The sequence below is a fragment of the Heloderma suspectum genome, chromosome 6 (genome assembly GCF_057233095.1).
Source record: "Heloderma suspectum isolate Gila_16-S chromosome 6, 16-S_ref, whole genome shotgun sequence".
In the NCBI taxonomy this organism is placed as follows: Eukaryota; Metazoa; Chordata; class Lepidosauria; order Squamata; family Helodermatidae; genus Heloderma; species Heloderma suspectum.
In genome coordinates, this window is record NC_139463.1 from 62,028,438 (window position 1) to 62,043,948 (window position 15,511).

Consider the following 15,511-nt stretch of genomic DNA (forward strand, 5'->3'; position numbering starts at 1 on the left):
CATCTTCTTCTGGTTGAAGATAATGTTTCAACTCTCCCCCCCCCCCGGTTCTATTAGCATATGAAGCAATGGGAAGGAGATCGTGGGCAGATACGATAATTACATCTATCTCTGAGTTGGGTTTTTCACAATCATATTTGCTCGCAAGGGGATATGATGGAGCTAGGGATGTGATCTTAAAGAGATTACAAGATGTGGATATCCAAATAGCAATGGCTGGTGCTGCTGAAAGCCGCTCAAATAAAATCTATAAAAGTATCATGACCTCTCGGGGGAAGATTCCCTCGTATCTAATATCTATCACCTCACATGAATTGAGATGGCTCATGACTAGGTGCAGCCTGAACTCACTCCAATTGATGCAGGTGAAAGTACGTTACAAGACCAATCATGGTATGAGTGCAGATTGCCCAGCTGGCTGCCCCAAGAAAGAGGACATGATACACTTCCTAACAGAATGCCCACTGTACACTGATTTGAGGAAGCAATACCTTGAACCTCTATTAGCTGTGCCTGAGGATACCTCCAGCGTAAGCATAACCTGATTATAATTAGCTGGAACAGATCATTATATATCATATAGGACTGCTAAGTTTGTCAGCCGAGCCCTGCAGAGATGAAAGAGATTAACTGTTATAAAAGAACAAAATCTGTAAATATGGTAGCAACATGCCGGCAAATGTAGTTTTAGGAGTTTAATATTGTTTGTAATTTGTTTTTATTAGCTATTTATTAACAATTTGCATCCTGGTTTTCCCTCTGGATGGTATGGGAAATTCTGCCTGTTCTCCATGCAGATGGCCTGGTTGGCTAAAAAGCAATAAACTATGTATGTATGTATGTATGTATAAAAAATATTAAAGCCTTCCATAACTTTAAGCTAACAAACAAAACACCATTCCCCTGAGTCAGTATAAAAATATACAGCAATACAGAAGTGAACAAGGAGGTTTTATTTTAAAATAAAACAAATGGGGATCACAATAAATCCCATAAGAACAAATAGCAAGCTGAATTGTGATTGATGGACTGGAAAAGGAATTAGCAGGGATTTTTGTAAGCAATGTACTGTAATCACAGGCTCCTCTCCTTCTTAGGTGATCTTTATAATTGAGACTGGGCCCCAGAGACCAGCCCCAGAGGCCAAGATGGAGAAGATCTCCACAGCCACCATGGACTTCCCCTTGGTACTCAGGTAGGTGGGCACAAAGGAGGCCCAAACAGTGCAAAACACCAGCATGCTGAAGGTGATAAACTTGGCTTCATTGAAGCTGTCAGGCAGTTTCCTTGCTAGGAAAGCCACCATGAAGCTGACAAGAGACAGGAAACCCATGTAACCCAAGACAATGTAAAACATGGTGACTGAGCCTTCACTGCATTCCACAATGATCTCTCCAGGCAGGGAATGGAAGTTGAAGTTTAGGAATGGTGGAGAGGTCATCAGCCAGAAAATGCAGATCACAGCTTGGATGAGGGGACAGACCAGGACAATGGAGTTTGGTAGTTGTCTCCCCAAGAGTTTTCTGGCCATGTTTCCTGGCTTGGTGGCCATGAAGGCCAGAACTACTGTGACAGTTTTTGCCAAAATGGAAGAAATCACAACAGAGAAGATGATGCTGAAAACACTTTGTCGCAGAAGACAGGTGAGCTTTGTGGGCTGGCCAATGAACAGGAAGGAGCGGAGGAAGCGGAGCAGGAGGGAGATGAGGAGGACATAAGTGAGCTCTCGGTTGTTGGCTTTGACGATTGGTGTGTTACGGTGTTGAATGAAGGTTGCCAGTACTAGAGACGTGATCAAGGAGAGGAAAAGAGCTAGAGAAGCTAAAATTTGCCCCAGTGTCTCTTCATAGGAAAGGAAGTGGATCTTCTTGGAGATACACTGGTCTTGGTTCTTGTTTGGGTGTTGACCTTTTGGGCATGGGGCACAGCGAGCTGCATCTGGAATGAGCAACAATGATTGAAATATCACAATCATGACACGATGTTCATTATGTGGAGCCTTGTTCAGCCCTCAAAGACAGGGATAGAAATAGCCATTCTCTACCTTACTTTAAAACTTTGATCATTTCCTGTTTAAGCTTTGGCCATCAGAACACCAGAAACAGAAAAGGTACAAAATGCTACTTTTTCTCCTCATATGATCCCACCCCCATCTCCCACCCGCGGCCCTGTGGCATATGCCCTGGTTCAGACGTTCTCTCAATATATGTTACCAGCATGAAGGCAATGCTGTGTTACCTGATGAGCCATACATATAGAGAACGCTCTCAAAACCATCTTAGAGCAAGCTTAATCCCTCATTCTCCAGATGGGTGATACCAGACTCTATTTCTTAAAAAACATCTCAGACAAGATTTGTCTTTTTTTGTCTTTTTACTCCAAAGGTATCAGCATAACATCACTAAATACAGGAGGTTCTGCATGCATGAATTCAAACATTTTCAGTATCCAACATCATGGGAACTACAGACCAGTCAGCCCCATATCAATCCCTGCGAAAATTCAGAAGCAGTTGATAAAACAATCCAGCTGTAAGCACCTTGAAAACAATGACTACTTGAAAACAGTGATTACTTGAAGCCAACATGGATGTGTCGAGAGCAAATCCTGCCAGACAACTCTGATCTCATTTTTTGATCAAGTTACCTCCTTTGTGGACTGTGGGAATGCTGTGGACATCATATACCTTGACTTCAGTAAAGCTTTCGACAAAGTGCTGCATGATATCCTAAAGAGCAAACTAGCTCAAAGCGAGCTAGATGAAAGAACTCTCAGGTGGATCCACAGCTGGGTACAGAATCAGACTCAAGGAGTGCTTCTCAATGGGATTTTCTGGGGAGATCTGGGGAGACATAACGAGCGGGGTACCACAGGGCTCAATCCTGAGCCCAGTGTTCTTCAACATTGTCATTAATGACTTGGAGAAGGAGGTGCAGGGAATGCTGATCAAATTTGCAGACGACAGAAAATTGGGCCGGATAGGTAATGACCTGGAAGACAGGGACAGAATTCAAAGTGATCTTAGAAGATTTCTTGGATATCATCCTGTCCTGTGAGCTTGTCTCCTTATTAAACGTCTTGCTGTATTTACCATCTGGCCTAGGGATGGGGGAGAATTTCTCCCCGAAACTTTGGGGGGCCGAGCGCCAACGCATTCAGTCCTCCGAAGGTTGTTTGGGGAGAACTTCTCCGCCCCCCTGCCCCCCGCCCCCCCCCCCAGGATGGGACTTACCTTTCACGAATGTCCCTCCCAGCGGCGGGTCCCGGCGGCAGTTTGGCAGGTCTTCGTCAGGGGCGCAGGCGGCAGCCGGTTTTTTGACCGGCTGCCGCCGCCGCCATTAGAAGCAAAGTAAAAAAAAAAAAAAACGCCCCTGTGATAGGCTACATAATGATTAACGTAGCCTATCATGGCTAGATTTGCAAAGTCAGCCATGATAGGCTACGTTAATCGTCACGTAGCCTATCACGGGTGACTTAAAAAAAAAAAGCGCGTACGGCTAATGGAGGCCCCCATAGGGAGCCGCCATTCGCATTCCTTATTTGGTCCCTGTAGTCTACGTAAAGATTTACGTAGACTACAGGGGTCAAATAAGGAATGCGAATGGCGGCTCCCTATGGGGGCTGCCATTTGCGTACGCGCTTTTTTTTTTTCCCAAAGTCACCCGTGATAGTCTACGTGACGATTAACGTAGCCTATCACAGCTGACTTTGCAGATCTAGCCGTGATAGGCTACGTTAATTGTTACGTAGCCTATCACAGGGGCGGGTTTTTTTGTTTTTTTTTTCTTTTGAAGTTCGCGGCCGGGTAGACGGGGAGCTTCATAGACATTTACATAGACTATGGCGAAAATAAGGGGAACACAAATAGCGTAGACGCTAAGCTATTTGTATTCCCCTTATTTTCACCATAGCTTACGTAAATGTTTATGTAGACTAGACTTGCCAAAATAAGGAATGCAAATGGCAGTGCCCATGGGCGCTGCCATTTGCGTACGCGTGTTGTTGTTGTTTTTAACTCAGCTGTGATAGGCTACGTAAAGATTTACGTAGCCTATCACGGTATTTTTTAAAAATCTAGCCGTGATAGGCTACGTAAATCTTTACATAGCCTATCACATGTTTTTTTTAAAAAAATCTTGGAAATGGCAGTGGTGGCAGCCGGTCAGAAGACCGGCTGCTGCAGCCGCCGCAGCCGCCACCGTCGAACCACTGCCGAACCTCCGCCGCAGCTGCCGCCGCCAGGGAGATTCGCCCAAGGTAAGTCCCATCCCGGGGTGGGTCGGGGGGGCAGACCATTTCGCCACCGATTTCGGCGGGCCGAATGCACTGGCATTCGGCCTCCCTGAGATTCGTGGTGAAATTCTCTGACATCCCTAATAGGTTCCCTTGAAATGGTCTGTAGACTTACTGAGTAATGTCATCCATTTATTCATATGAGGTTCTCTTCTCTTCTCAGTTCTGTTGTGAGGAAACACAAGAGCACATTCCTTTTCCAAATGGTTGAGGGATCACCCAAGCAGCAGTCCTGGATCCAACTATAAGCGGGGTGGGAGACCTCTAAGTAAACCCCAAGTGTAACTTTTCCAATACAAACTCCATAATTTGAGAGTCAAGTGAGGTGATGAAACTGTTGACTAAGCTGTCAAAAGAGGTGATAAAAATGTCAAAATTAATTTATGAGTTAAAACAACTGGCAGCACCCAGAAAGAATGCTGCTACTCATGGCGCCATCTTGTTTTCTAACCAGCTCTCTCTCACACAATGAACCGAACGCAGGCTGATCTTCCCCTCCTCCATCACTGTCACTGATCAGAGGCTGCTGGGTTACGTTCAGCTCCAATTTGACAGCTAGAGCCTGAGGCAGTAAATTGTTGTCCAAAATATGGGTATTTTAATATTGCCTTATATCACTTACTTAGATGCATCTCTGGCAAAAATATGACCTCTGGAGAGTGCTTTGTAATTTTTGTTGTAACCCTTTTCCTTTTAACATCTGTGCCGCTTGACCACGTTCACACACACACAGAGGTCCCAGAAACGCATCACTTAGAATATGCTGCTGGTTGGGCTTCTCCTCCACACGGCAGTGATTCCCCTGCCCACCACACCCACACATTCCGAGGTCCAAGTGATGAGACACCCACAGAATTGCATTATGCTAATAAAAAATATTTTTAAAATAAGGAAATTGCATTTTTAAAAATCAATTCCATCGACAACAGTAGAAAGGAATAGGAAAACATCCATCTTTAAAATAAGGAGCCTATAGTTTTGTTCACAAATGATGGGCACCAAAGGGAGCCAACAAAGGCTTTGAGGAACACTTTTGCATGACTTAGTTTTTTCTTCTTTTTTCTTTTAACTGCCCTTTCCCCCTCAATATTTAACCAATCTCCCTGAAATTTTCCGGTGATGTAAAAGAAACATTTATTTCTGGCACCTGCAAATTTCAGGAGGGTTGGCAAAATCTTCTCAATTTTATACAGCTTAGAACAACCCACCTGCCTGATTTCCATTTAACCTTACGGGACCCTGATTTTATGGATGCGTTATCCAACAGGAGACACAACCGTGCTCCCTATATCAAAGAAGTGCATTGTTATTTTTCTAATATTTAATAAAAGGTCCCTTATTTGGAAGGAATCTATTACACTGTTCTCTCAACCTAATTTCCCATTTTTCCACAACAGCATATTCATACATTTTATATTCAAACTCTGAAAATATGGGTGTCACTGACACTCTTCATGACTGACCATAATGTATCCTTGCTGCTAGTATCACTCCTTCTAATAGTGAGCTCACGTGGCAAGTGCCAACAACAACCAAGCCACAACAGGGCTCCTGAGAAACAAGAGAGAAGGATGAACATTCTGGAAGGAAACAGGTTTGCAGAAGTACTGAAACAGGAACACAATTTATTCTATTCATTTTTATTTAGTATTACTTTTATATCCCACCATGTTTCCTCTTGGAAGGAACTCAAGTTCCAAACGCTTTAACAGTGGGCAATTAACAGTAGGCTGGCACAAAGGAGACCCAAACACTGCAAAACACCAGCATGCTGAAGGTGATAAACTTGGCTTTAGGGATGTACGAAAGTGACTTACCTTTCTGCGGATTATGCTGATGCTGGGGGGGAGGCGCTCCGTTCCTCCCCCCAGAATCCTGGCTGGCCAGGTGTGCTCCGCAGGGATTCTGTGGAGCCACCGGCTGGCTCTGCCAGCAGCCGGACATCCGGCCGCTGGCTAGCAGGGACGCAAATGGCAGCAGCCGTAGCCACCAACGTTTGCGTCCCTACAGTCAGCTGTGATAGGCTACGTAAATGTTTATGTAGCCTATCATGGCTGATTAAAAAAAAAAAAAAACACGCATACACAAATGGTAGCGGCAATGGCCACCACCATTTGTGTTGTTCATTTTGGCACATCTTAGTCTATGTAAACATTTACGTAGACTAAGAAGACGAAAATAAGGGGAACGTAAATAGCGTAGCGTCTACGCTATTTGCGTTCCCCTTATTTTGGCCGTCTTAGTCTACGTATATGTTTACGTAGACTAAGATGTGCCAAAATAAGGAAAGCAAATGGCGGCGGCCATGGCCACCACCATTTCCGTACACGCGGGGTTTTTTGTTTGTTTTTAAGTCAGCCGTGATAGGCTACATAAAGATTTACATAGCCTATCACGGTGGTTTTTTAAAATCTAGCCATGATAGGCTACATAAATCTTTACGTAGCCTATCACGTCTTTTTGTTGTTGTTGTTTTTTAACTGGAAATGGCGGCGATGGCAGCCAGTCAGAAGGCCAGCCGCCGCTGCCGCCAAACCACTGATGGAGCCGCCGCAGGAGCCGCCGCCTCCAGGAAGATCCGGCCCAGGTAAGTCTCATCCCAGGGGGGGCGGGGGAGCAGACCGTTCTGCCACCAATTTTGGGGGGCCGAATGCGCTGGTATTCGGATTCCCTGAGATCTGTGGTGGAATTCTCTGACATCCCTACTTGGCTTCGTTGAAGGTGTCAGGCATTTTTCTGGCCGGGAAAGCCACCATGAAGCTGATGACAGCCAGAAAACTCATGTAACCCAGGACTGTGTAAAACATAGTGACTGAGCCTTCATTACATTCGACGATGATTTCTCCAGCCAGGGAATGAAAGTCCAAGACTAGGGGTGGAGGAAAGTCACTTACCTTTTCTCGCAGCTTGTTCGCGGTGGGGGGGAGCGCTTCGCTGCTCCCCCTGTGAAGTTCAGGCCAGGGGGGGAGGCTTCCCGCCTTGCCTGGCCGAAATTCAGGCCGGGGGGAGGCTTCCCGCCTCGCCCGGCCGAAATTCAGGCCGGGGAGGAGGCTTCCCGCCTCACCCGGCCGCGAACACAAAAGTAAAAAAAAACAAAAAACAACGTCCCCTGATAGGCTACGTGACGATTCACGTAGCCTATCACGGCTAGATCTGGAAAGTCAGCCGTGATAGGCTACGTGAATCGTCACGTAGCCTATCACGGGTGACTTTAAAAATTTTTTTTAAAAAAGCGCGTACGCGAATGGCGGCCCCCATAGGGAGCCGCCATTCGCGTTCCTTATTTAGTTGCTGTAGTCTACGTAAATGTTTACGTAGACTATGGCGAAAATAAGGGCAACGCAAATAGCTATTTGCGTTGCCCTTATTTTCACCGTAGTCTACGTAAACATTTACGTAGACTACAGCGACCAAATAAGGAACGCGAATGGCGGCTCCCTATGGGGGCCGCCATTCGCGTACGCGCTTTTTAAAAAAAAATTTTAAAGTCACCCGTGATAGGCTACGTGACGATTCACGTAGCCTATCACGGCTGACTTTGCAAATCTAGCCGTGATAGGCTACGTGAATCGTCACGTAGCCTATCAGGGGACATTTTTTTTTTTCTTTCATTGCAATGGCGGGGGCAGCAGCCGGTAGAAAGACCGGCTGCCGCTCCTGCCCCGCTCGAACACCCGCCGAACCGCCAGCCGGACCAGCCGCCGGGAGGGACATTCAGGGAAGGTAAGTCCCGTCCCGGGGGGTGCGGGGGGGTGCAGAGGATTTCTCCCCGAAACTTGTTCGGGGGGCCGAACACGTTGGCGCTCGGCCCCCCGAAGTTTCGGGGAGAAATTCTCCGCCATCCCTATGACCAAGACTGGGAATGGGGGAGAGGTCACCAGCCAGAAAGCACAGATAATAGCTTGGGTGAGGGGACAGACCAAGACAATGGAGTTTGTTAGTTGTCCCCCAAGAGTTTTCTGGCCATGTTTTCTGGTTTGGTGGCCATGAAGGCCAGAACCACTGTGACAGTTTTTGTAAGTACAGAAGAAATGGCAATGGAGAGATGATGGCAAATGAAGTTTGACATAGAAGACATGTGCCCTTCGTGGGGCGACCGATGAACAGAAAGCAGCTGAAGAAACAGAGCAGGAGAGAAAGAAGGAGGACATAGGTGAGGTCTCGGTTGTTGGCTTTGACGATGGGCGTGTCATGGTGTAGAACGAAGGTAGCCAACACTACAGATGTAGTCAGAGAGAGGAAAAGAGCCAGAGAAGCTAAAATGAACCCCAGTGTCTCCTGATAGGAAAGGAAGTAGGTCTTCCTGGGGAAACAGTGGTCTTGGTTGCTGTTTGGATGTTGATCTTCTTCGCATGGGTCACAGTGTTCTGCATCTGGAATGAGCAAAAGTGTCTCAAACATGACATAGGTGTTCTTTACATGGGGACGGTGCAGCCCCCATGGGGTGGTATTTATACGCTACGCTATTGGGGGGGAAAGCACATGTGCAAATGGCGGCACCCATGGGCGCCACCATTTGCATTCCTTATTTGGAACAATATTTGCGTTGCCCTTATTTTCGCCGTAGTCTACGTAAATGTCTACGTAAATGTAAATGCCCAAATAAGGAACGCAAATTGCGGGGCCCATGGGCATATGCACTTTTTTTTTCCCCAAAGTCAGCTACATTTAAGTAGCCTATCACGGCTGACTGCAGGGACGCAAACAGCGGTGGCTACGGCCGCCGCCATTTACATCCTGGCAGGAGAAGAGGTTTCACGACCGGAGGGACGGGGCACCTCCCCCCCAGCCAGAATTAGTGGTGGTGCTTGCTTATTATTGGATTTCCTGTTGTTTGTTCATTGTTGTGCTTTTGACTGGTCTGTGTGTGTGTGTGTGTAGTTGTGCATTGTGGTGTTTTTGTCTGGTTTGGTCTCTGTGTGTGTGTAGTTAATTTATTTTTATTTATTTATTTATTTATTTATTTCTATACCGCCCAATAGCCGAAGCTCTCTGGGCGGTTCACAAAAATTAAATCCAAACAACACACAATAAAGCAATTTAAAATATACAGAACATTAAAACCACAATATAACAATACAACCACAATAAAACCTAGCAGCAGTGCAGGAGTTTAAAAAACAGATTTAAAACAGCAAAGATAAAAATTTAGAAAGCTAAAATGCTAAAATGCCTGGGAAAATAAAAAGGTCTTCACCTGGCGCCGAAAGGAATACAATGTAGGCGCCAGGCGAACCTCACTAGGGAGCTCATTCCAGAGCCGGGGTGCCACAACAGAAAAAGCCCTCCTCCTAGTAGCCACCTGCCTCACTTCCTTTGGCAGGGGCTCACGGAGAAGGGCTGCTAATGATGATCTTAAGGTCCGGGCAGACACATATGGGAGGAGGCGATCCTTCAGGTAACCTGGCCCCAAGCCGTTAAGGGCTTTGAATGTTAACACCAGCACTTTGAATCGGGCCCGGAAATGGACTGGCAGCCAGTGCAGCTGGAGAAGTACTGATGTAATATGAGCTCGCAGGCCAGTACCTGTTAACAATCTTGCTGCCCTATTTTGGACCAGCAGAAGTTTCCGGACCGTTTTCAAAGGCAGCCCCACGTATAATGCATTGCAGTAATTCAGACGAGAAGTTATCAGAGCATGGATAACTGTAGCTAGGCTATCTCTGTCCAGATAAGGGCGTAGTTGGTATACCAGCCTAAGCTGATAAAAAGTGCTCTGTGCCACTGAGTTCACCTGTGCCTCAAGTCACAGTTCTGGATCCAAGAGCACCCCCAAACTACGAACCTGATCCTTCAGGGGGAGTGCAACCCCCTCCAGAACAGGTTGAATATCACCTAGCCGGGCAGACGAACCACCCACTGACAGTACCTCCGTCTTGTCTGGATTGAGTTTCAGTTTATTAGCCCTCATCCAGTCCATTACCATGCCCAGGCACTGATTCAGAACAGTCACTGCCTCACCTGGTTTTGATGTAAAAGAGAGGTAGAGCTGGGTGTCATCTGCATATTGATGGCACCTCAGCCCACACTTCCGGATAACCTCCCCCAGCGGTTTCATGTAGATGTTAAACAGCATGTGGGATAAAATAGAGCCCTGTGGAACCCCATGGCACAATTCCCATGGCACAGAGAAGTAATCCCCCAGCACCACCTTCTGGAATTGGCCATCCAAGTAGGAGCGGAACCACTGTAGTGCAGCGCCTCCTACTCCCAACCCAGACAACCTATCCAGAAGGATACCATGGTCAATGGTATCGAAAGCCGCTGAGAGGTCCAGGAGAATCAACAGGGTCGCTCTCCCCCTGTCCCTCTCCCGGCAGAGGTCATCCCACAGGGCGACCAAGGCAGTTTCCATTCCAAAACCAGGCCTGAAGCCCGACTGAAATGGATCTAGATAATCCGTTTCATTCAACAGTGCCTGGAGCTGTCCTACAACCACCCGCTCAAGCACCTTGCCCAGGAAGGGGATGTTGGCCACTGGCCTATAATTGTTAACATCCTCTGGGTCCAGGTTAGGCTTTTTCAGGAGTGGTCTAATTACTGCCTCTTTTAAAGCAGCAGGCACCACTCCCTCTCTCAAGGAGTAATATACAACCTCCTGGACCCAGCCGGACAACCCCTCCTTGTTTGATTTAATAAGCCATGAAGGGCAAGGGTCAAGCATACAAGTGGTCGATCGGACTTGGCCAAGCACCTTGTCCGCATCCTCAGGCCTCAGTAACTGAAACTCATCCAATAAAACTGGACCAGATGGTGCTCTGAACAAATCTACCAATGGAACTGCATTAATGGTGGTGTCCAATTCATGATGAGTCTGAGCGACTTTATCCTCAAAGTGCCATGCAAACTCGTCACAGCGTGCTACCAAGGGTTCCACCATCTCTCTCCCTGGCCCAGAATGTAACAGGCTGCAAACCACTCGGAAAAGCTCCACTGGATGACACTGAGAAGATGCAATGCTGGTGGAAAAGAACTATCTCTTTGCCACCCTCTCTGCCACAGAGTGGGCTCGATAGTGGGCTCTTACCTGTGTTCGGTCAGACTCAGCACGAGTAGTTAAGTGGTGGTTGTGTGCGTGGCTGTCTTGGTGTGTGTGTGTTTGGGTGCAAAATGGCTATACCAGTGCGTGGCAGGAGGTGGGACCATGAGGAGACCAAGGCCCTCCTCATCAACATTAAGCGCAGCGAGGCGGTGGCAGTGCTGTTTGGCAGCTCCTCCTGCCGCAATGAACTTTATTGAGCCCAGATAAAGAGGAGGATGGAGCGAGCAGGCCACCATCACACAGTTGGGCAATTGAGGTCAAAATGGAAGGAACTCAGGCAGTCCTTCATCAGAGAGGGGATTGCTGCTGCCGAGCAGAGGGCACCGCTGTCCAACCCCCCCCCCCCCCGCCTACTACTGGCTCATCCACAGAGTGTGGGTCAAAGCAGGCCGGCCCCCATTTTTGCAGAGGTATATGCCTGGTAAGTTATAGTTATCCCATCCCATCATCAAGTTCAACTAAATATAAAGACAAGGATGTGTACCAAAAATGAAGCTATCTCTTTGTGGTCTCATGCAGAAACAAACAAATCCTGACATTTAGCCTGCAATCCTATGCTTGCTGAACATGGACAGAAAAAGGTCCCATCATCTTCCAGCCACTTTGGCTGGTTGAAGGGATGCTGGGAACTGCATTGTTTTTTCCTGTACAACCACATGCATAGGATTATGCGGGCCTGGATACATATTACACACTGACACGCTGTCCATTTCCAGGGAAATGCTGCTGCTGCCGTCTCTGCAGCGCACACAGGGGGACTGGCACCAGCCCAGCAGCCAGCAACAGGGCCAGCCTCTCGGTGTGTCTTCCTTCTTCATGTAGTGATTGCTGAATTTTTGCACCCCACCCACCCCACCTTTCTACCAAGACATTGGCACTCAAGTCAACTCATGAGCAAGTGTTCATCGGAGAGCTTGGAGATCTGGGTATAGTCCACTCAGCCGTGGAAGCTCGCTGGGTGACTTTGGCACAGTCAGAAAGCCCCAGCCTACCTCAGTGTTGTTGTTGTCAGCGTTAATGGAGGGGAAGAGGCTAATGTGAGCCGCCTTGGGTTCCTTGCACTAGGAAAAAAGGTGGCATTTATGCAATGCATCAATAGAATAAACAGATACCATGGCATTGCAAATGTAAAAATGGGGTGACTAGAAGTGCAATCCTGTGCAAGTTTACAGAAGTCCAACCGTCCCCACCACACCAAAACTGTCAGTACTGTATAATCTGCCTCCCTAATTATCCCCTCATCATTAGACCTTGTGGTGGGAGGACAGAATCAGTGGTTCTTATGGTAGTGGGGATGGTGATAGACAGATCAATGAATGACTGTGGTTTTGTTCACTCGCCACATATATAAATGCATTCATTCTGTTACTGTGACATCCCACAGCTGCGCATCGTGCCTTGCTGGTGTAGGAGGCACTGAGGGTCGCAGAGAGGGAGAGGAGAGAGGAGGAGGAAGAGGAAGAGGAAGAGAAGGAGGAGGAAGAGGAGGAGGAGGAGGAGGAAGAGCCAGCAGCGAGAGGAGCAGCATCTGTGGAGGAAGGCCACCCTTCTTCCACAGATGAAGCCCCTCCTCTTGTGATCCTGATGCGTCTGATGAGAGATGTCCGGATGCTCAGGAGGACCTGTAAGTAGTGCTACAGAATGGCACCTGAGCTGAGCTAACAACTCTGCCTACAAGATGCATATTACCATTGTGCTTTATTCTTCTCTTTCTACACACAGGTGACGACCTTCAAAGAAGGGTGGAGGCCCTGGAGCAGGAAAGGCATCCTCCTACGAGCTGAGGCCTGCAGCCAGCCAGCCCAATGTTGCAATTGTTTCTGTGTTTTGTTTTGATCTGTTCTGTTTGTATATAAAGTTCTTTCTAAAAATAAGGTAACAATTCCTTGGTTCAAGTCCACAGATACATTTTTTTAAATCTAGATCATTGTACACAATGATCTCTGTGTTTGCTTACTGTTAACCACAACAAGAATGCCTCCCCAGAATCCCAGCCAAACAAGAACAGCTGCTGTAAGCTTCCCTCATAGGGAGATGGTCAGTCAGCATCCCTGATGTTATGAATGAATGCATTCAAGACGAGGCTGAACAGCCATCTGTGAGGGTTGCTCTGACTTGGATTCCTGCATTGAGCTAGGGATGGGGGAGAATTTCTCCCCGAAACTTTGGGGGGCCGAGTGCCAACGCATTCGGACCCCCGAAATCGGCGATGAAATTCTCCGCCCCCCCGGCCCCCCCCCCGGGATGGGATTTACCTTTCACGAATGTCCCTCCCAGCGGCAGGTCCCGGCGGCGGTTTGTCGGGTGTTCGTCAGGGGCGGGGGCGGCAGCCGGTCTTTCGACCGGCTGCCGCCGCCACCATTACAAGTGCAGTAAAAAAAAAAAAAAAACGTGATAGGCTATGTAACGATTAACATAGCCTATCACGGCTAGATCTCCAAAGTCAGCCGTAATAGGCTACGGTAATCGACACGTAGCCTATCACGGGTGACTTTGAAAAAAAAAAAAAAAGCGCGTACGCAAATGGCAGCCCTCATAGGGAGCCGCCATTTGCGTTCCTTATTTGGTCGCTGTGGTCTACGTAAAGATTTATGTAGACTACGGCGAAAATAAGGGCAACGCTATAACGTAGCCTATCATGGGGGTGGGGTGTTTTTTTTTTGCAGCCGGGTAGACGGGGCGCTTCTACCCGGCCTGAATTTCACCGGCGAGGGATGGGGCGCCTCCCGCCCCGCCTGAATTTCGGCCGGGCGAGGCGGGGTGCCTCCCCCCCCTCGCATGAACTTCGGGGGGAGAAGCGAAGCGCCTCCCCCCCACCGCGAAGCAAGTTTCGAGGACAGGTAAGGGACTTCCATCCATCCCTACATTGAGCAGGGGGTTGGACTCAATGGCTTTGTAGGCCCCTTGCAACCCTATGATTCTGTGATTCTATGATTCTATGAAGTATGCTTTGTTTTACTTGGAGGTGCATATCACATACATGTAAACTGTACTAGGGATGGGGGAGAATTTCTCCCTGAAACTTCGGGGGGCCGAGTGCCAACACATTCGGTCCTCCGAAGGTTGTTCGGGGAGAAATTCTCCGCCCCCCCGCCCCCCCCTGGGATGGGACTTACCTTTCACGAATGTCCCTCCCAGCGGCGGGTCCTGGCGGCGGTTCGGCAGGTCTTCGTCAGGGGCGGGGGCAGCAGCCGGTCTTTCGACCAGCTGCCACCGCTGCCATTACAAGAAAAGTAAAAAAGAAAAACGCCCCTGTGGTAGGCTACGTGACGATTAACGTAGCCTATCACGGCTGACTTTGCAGATCTAGCCGTGATAGGCTACGTAAATCGTTACGTAGCCTATCACAGGGGCTTTTTTTTTTTTTTTTACTTTTCTTTTGAAGTTTGCAGCCAGGGAAACGGGGCGCTTCTCCCCGGCCTGAATTCCGGCCGGGCGAGGCGGGAAGCTTCCCCGCCGCCTGAATTTCAGCTGGGCGAGGCGGGAAGCCTCCCCCCCTGGCCTGAACTTCAGGGGGAGCAGCGAAGTGCCTCCCCCCCACCGCGAAGCAAGCTGCGAGACCAGGTAAGTGACTTTCATACATCCCTAAACTGGACGCATACCAGAGTGATCTTTTCACATAGAACTCTCGGTGCTTAGGAAAACCCAAAAGCTGAGGGAGTCCAGGGAGAGAACACAACAAGGTCTTTGAAAGCAATTCCGTGATTTATGAAAGAATTTTAAATGAATTAAAAGCATACATCAACATCAAGAGAAATAGAACTATACATACATTTGGGGAAATCAGAATTATACTCACATTCAGAGGGGTAAAAGACACACATATACAGTCAATAGCAAAGTACACTGGGATGCATAGAGAACTCTCTGTGTGTGTGTGTGTGTGTGTGTGTGTGTGTAGTAGGGAAGTACGCTGTTGTATAGTCCGCCACACACAGTCGGGCAGCGCAACTGGACTCTGCATGTGAGGTATTATAAAGCTCCGCCACATATCGCCAGTGCTTTGGGCTCTGCCCAGGCCAGACAGGGACTGCAGGTTTGGACAAAGTTCTGGGGGTCACCTCAGTGTGACCACTCACAAATTATATCATTCTGCCTCATTGTCCCTCAGAACTCTGGCTCACATTAGCAGCAGTGTCATCATCCCAGGGGTCCTCCTCGTCACTTGATGACTGC

The 15,511-nt window shown here is 48.1% G+C and overlaps 1 protein-coding gene across 2 annotated transcripts; it reads right to left on the reverse strand.

Annotated features, from left to right (window-relative positions):
• Nucleotides 1–934: 934 nt before the first annotated feature.
• LOC146340991 (vomeronasal type-2 receptor 26-like) lies at nt 935–14,586 on the reverse strand. Of its 2 annotated transcripts, XM_084808248.1 has the most exons (4): nt 14,452–14,586; nt 5,757–5,844; nt 4,409–4,639; nt 935–1,938 (listed from the first exon to the last, which is right to left on the reverse strand). In XM_084808248.1, the coding sequence occupies exons 3-4, from the start codon at nt 4,431–4,433 to the stop codon at nt 1,094–1,096; spliced, it is 870 nt and encodes a 289-aa protein (XP_084664374.1). In that variant the 5' UTR covers nt 4,434–4,639; nt 5,757–5,844; nt 14,452–14,586; the 3' UTR covers nt 935–1,093. The 2 variants fall into 2 exon arrangements, with proteins under 2 accessions (XP_084664374.1, XP_084664375.1); XM_084808249.1 differs by lacking the exons at nt 5,757–5,844; nt 14,452–14,586 and having other exon boundaries at nt 940–1,938; nt 4,409–4,762.
• Nucleotides 14,587–15,511: the final 925 nt, after the last annotated feature.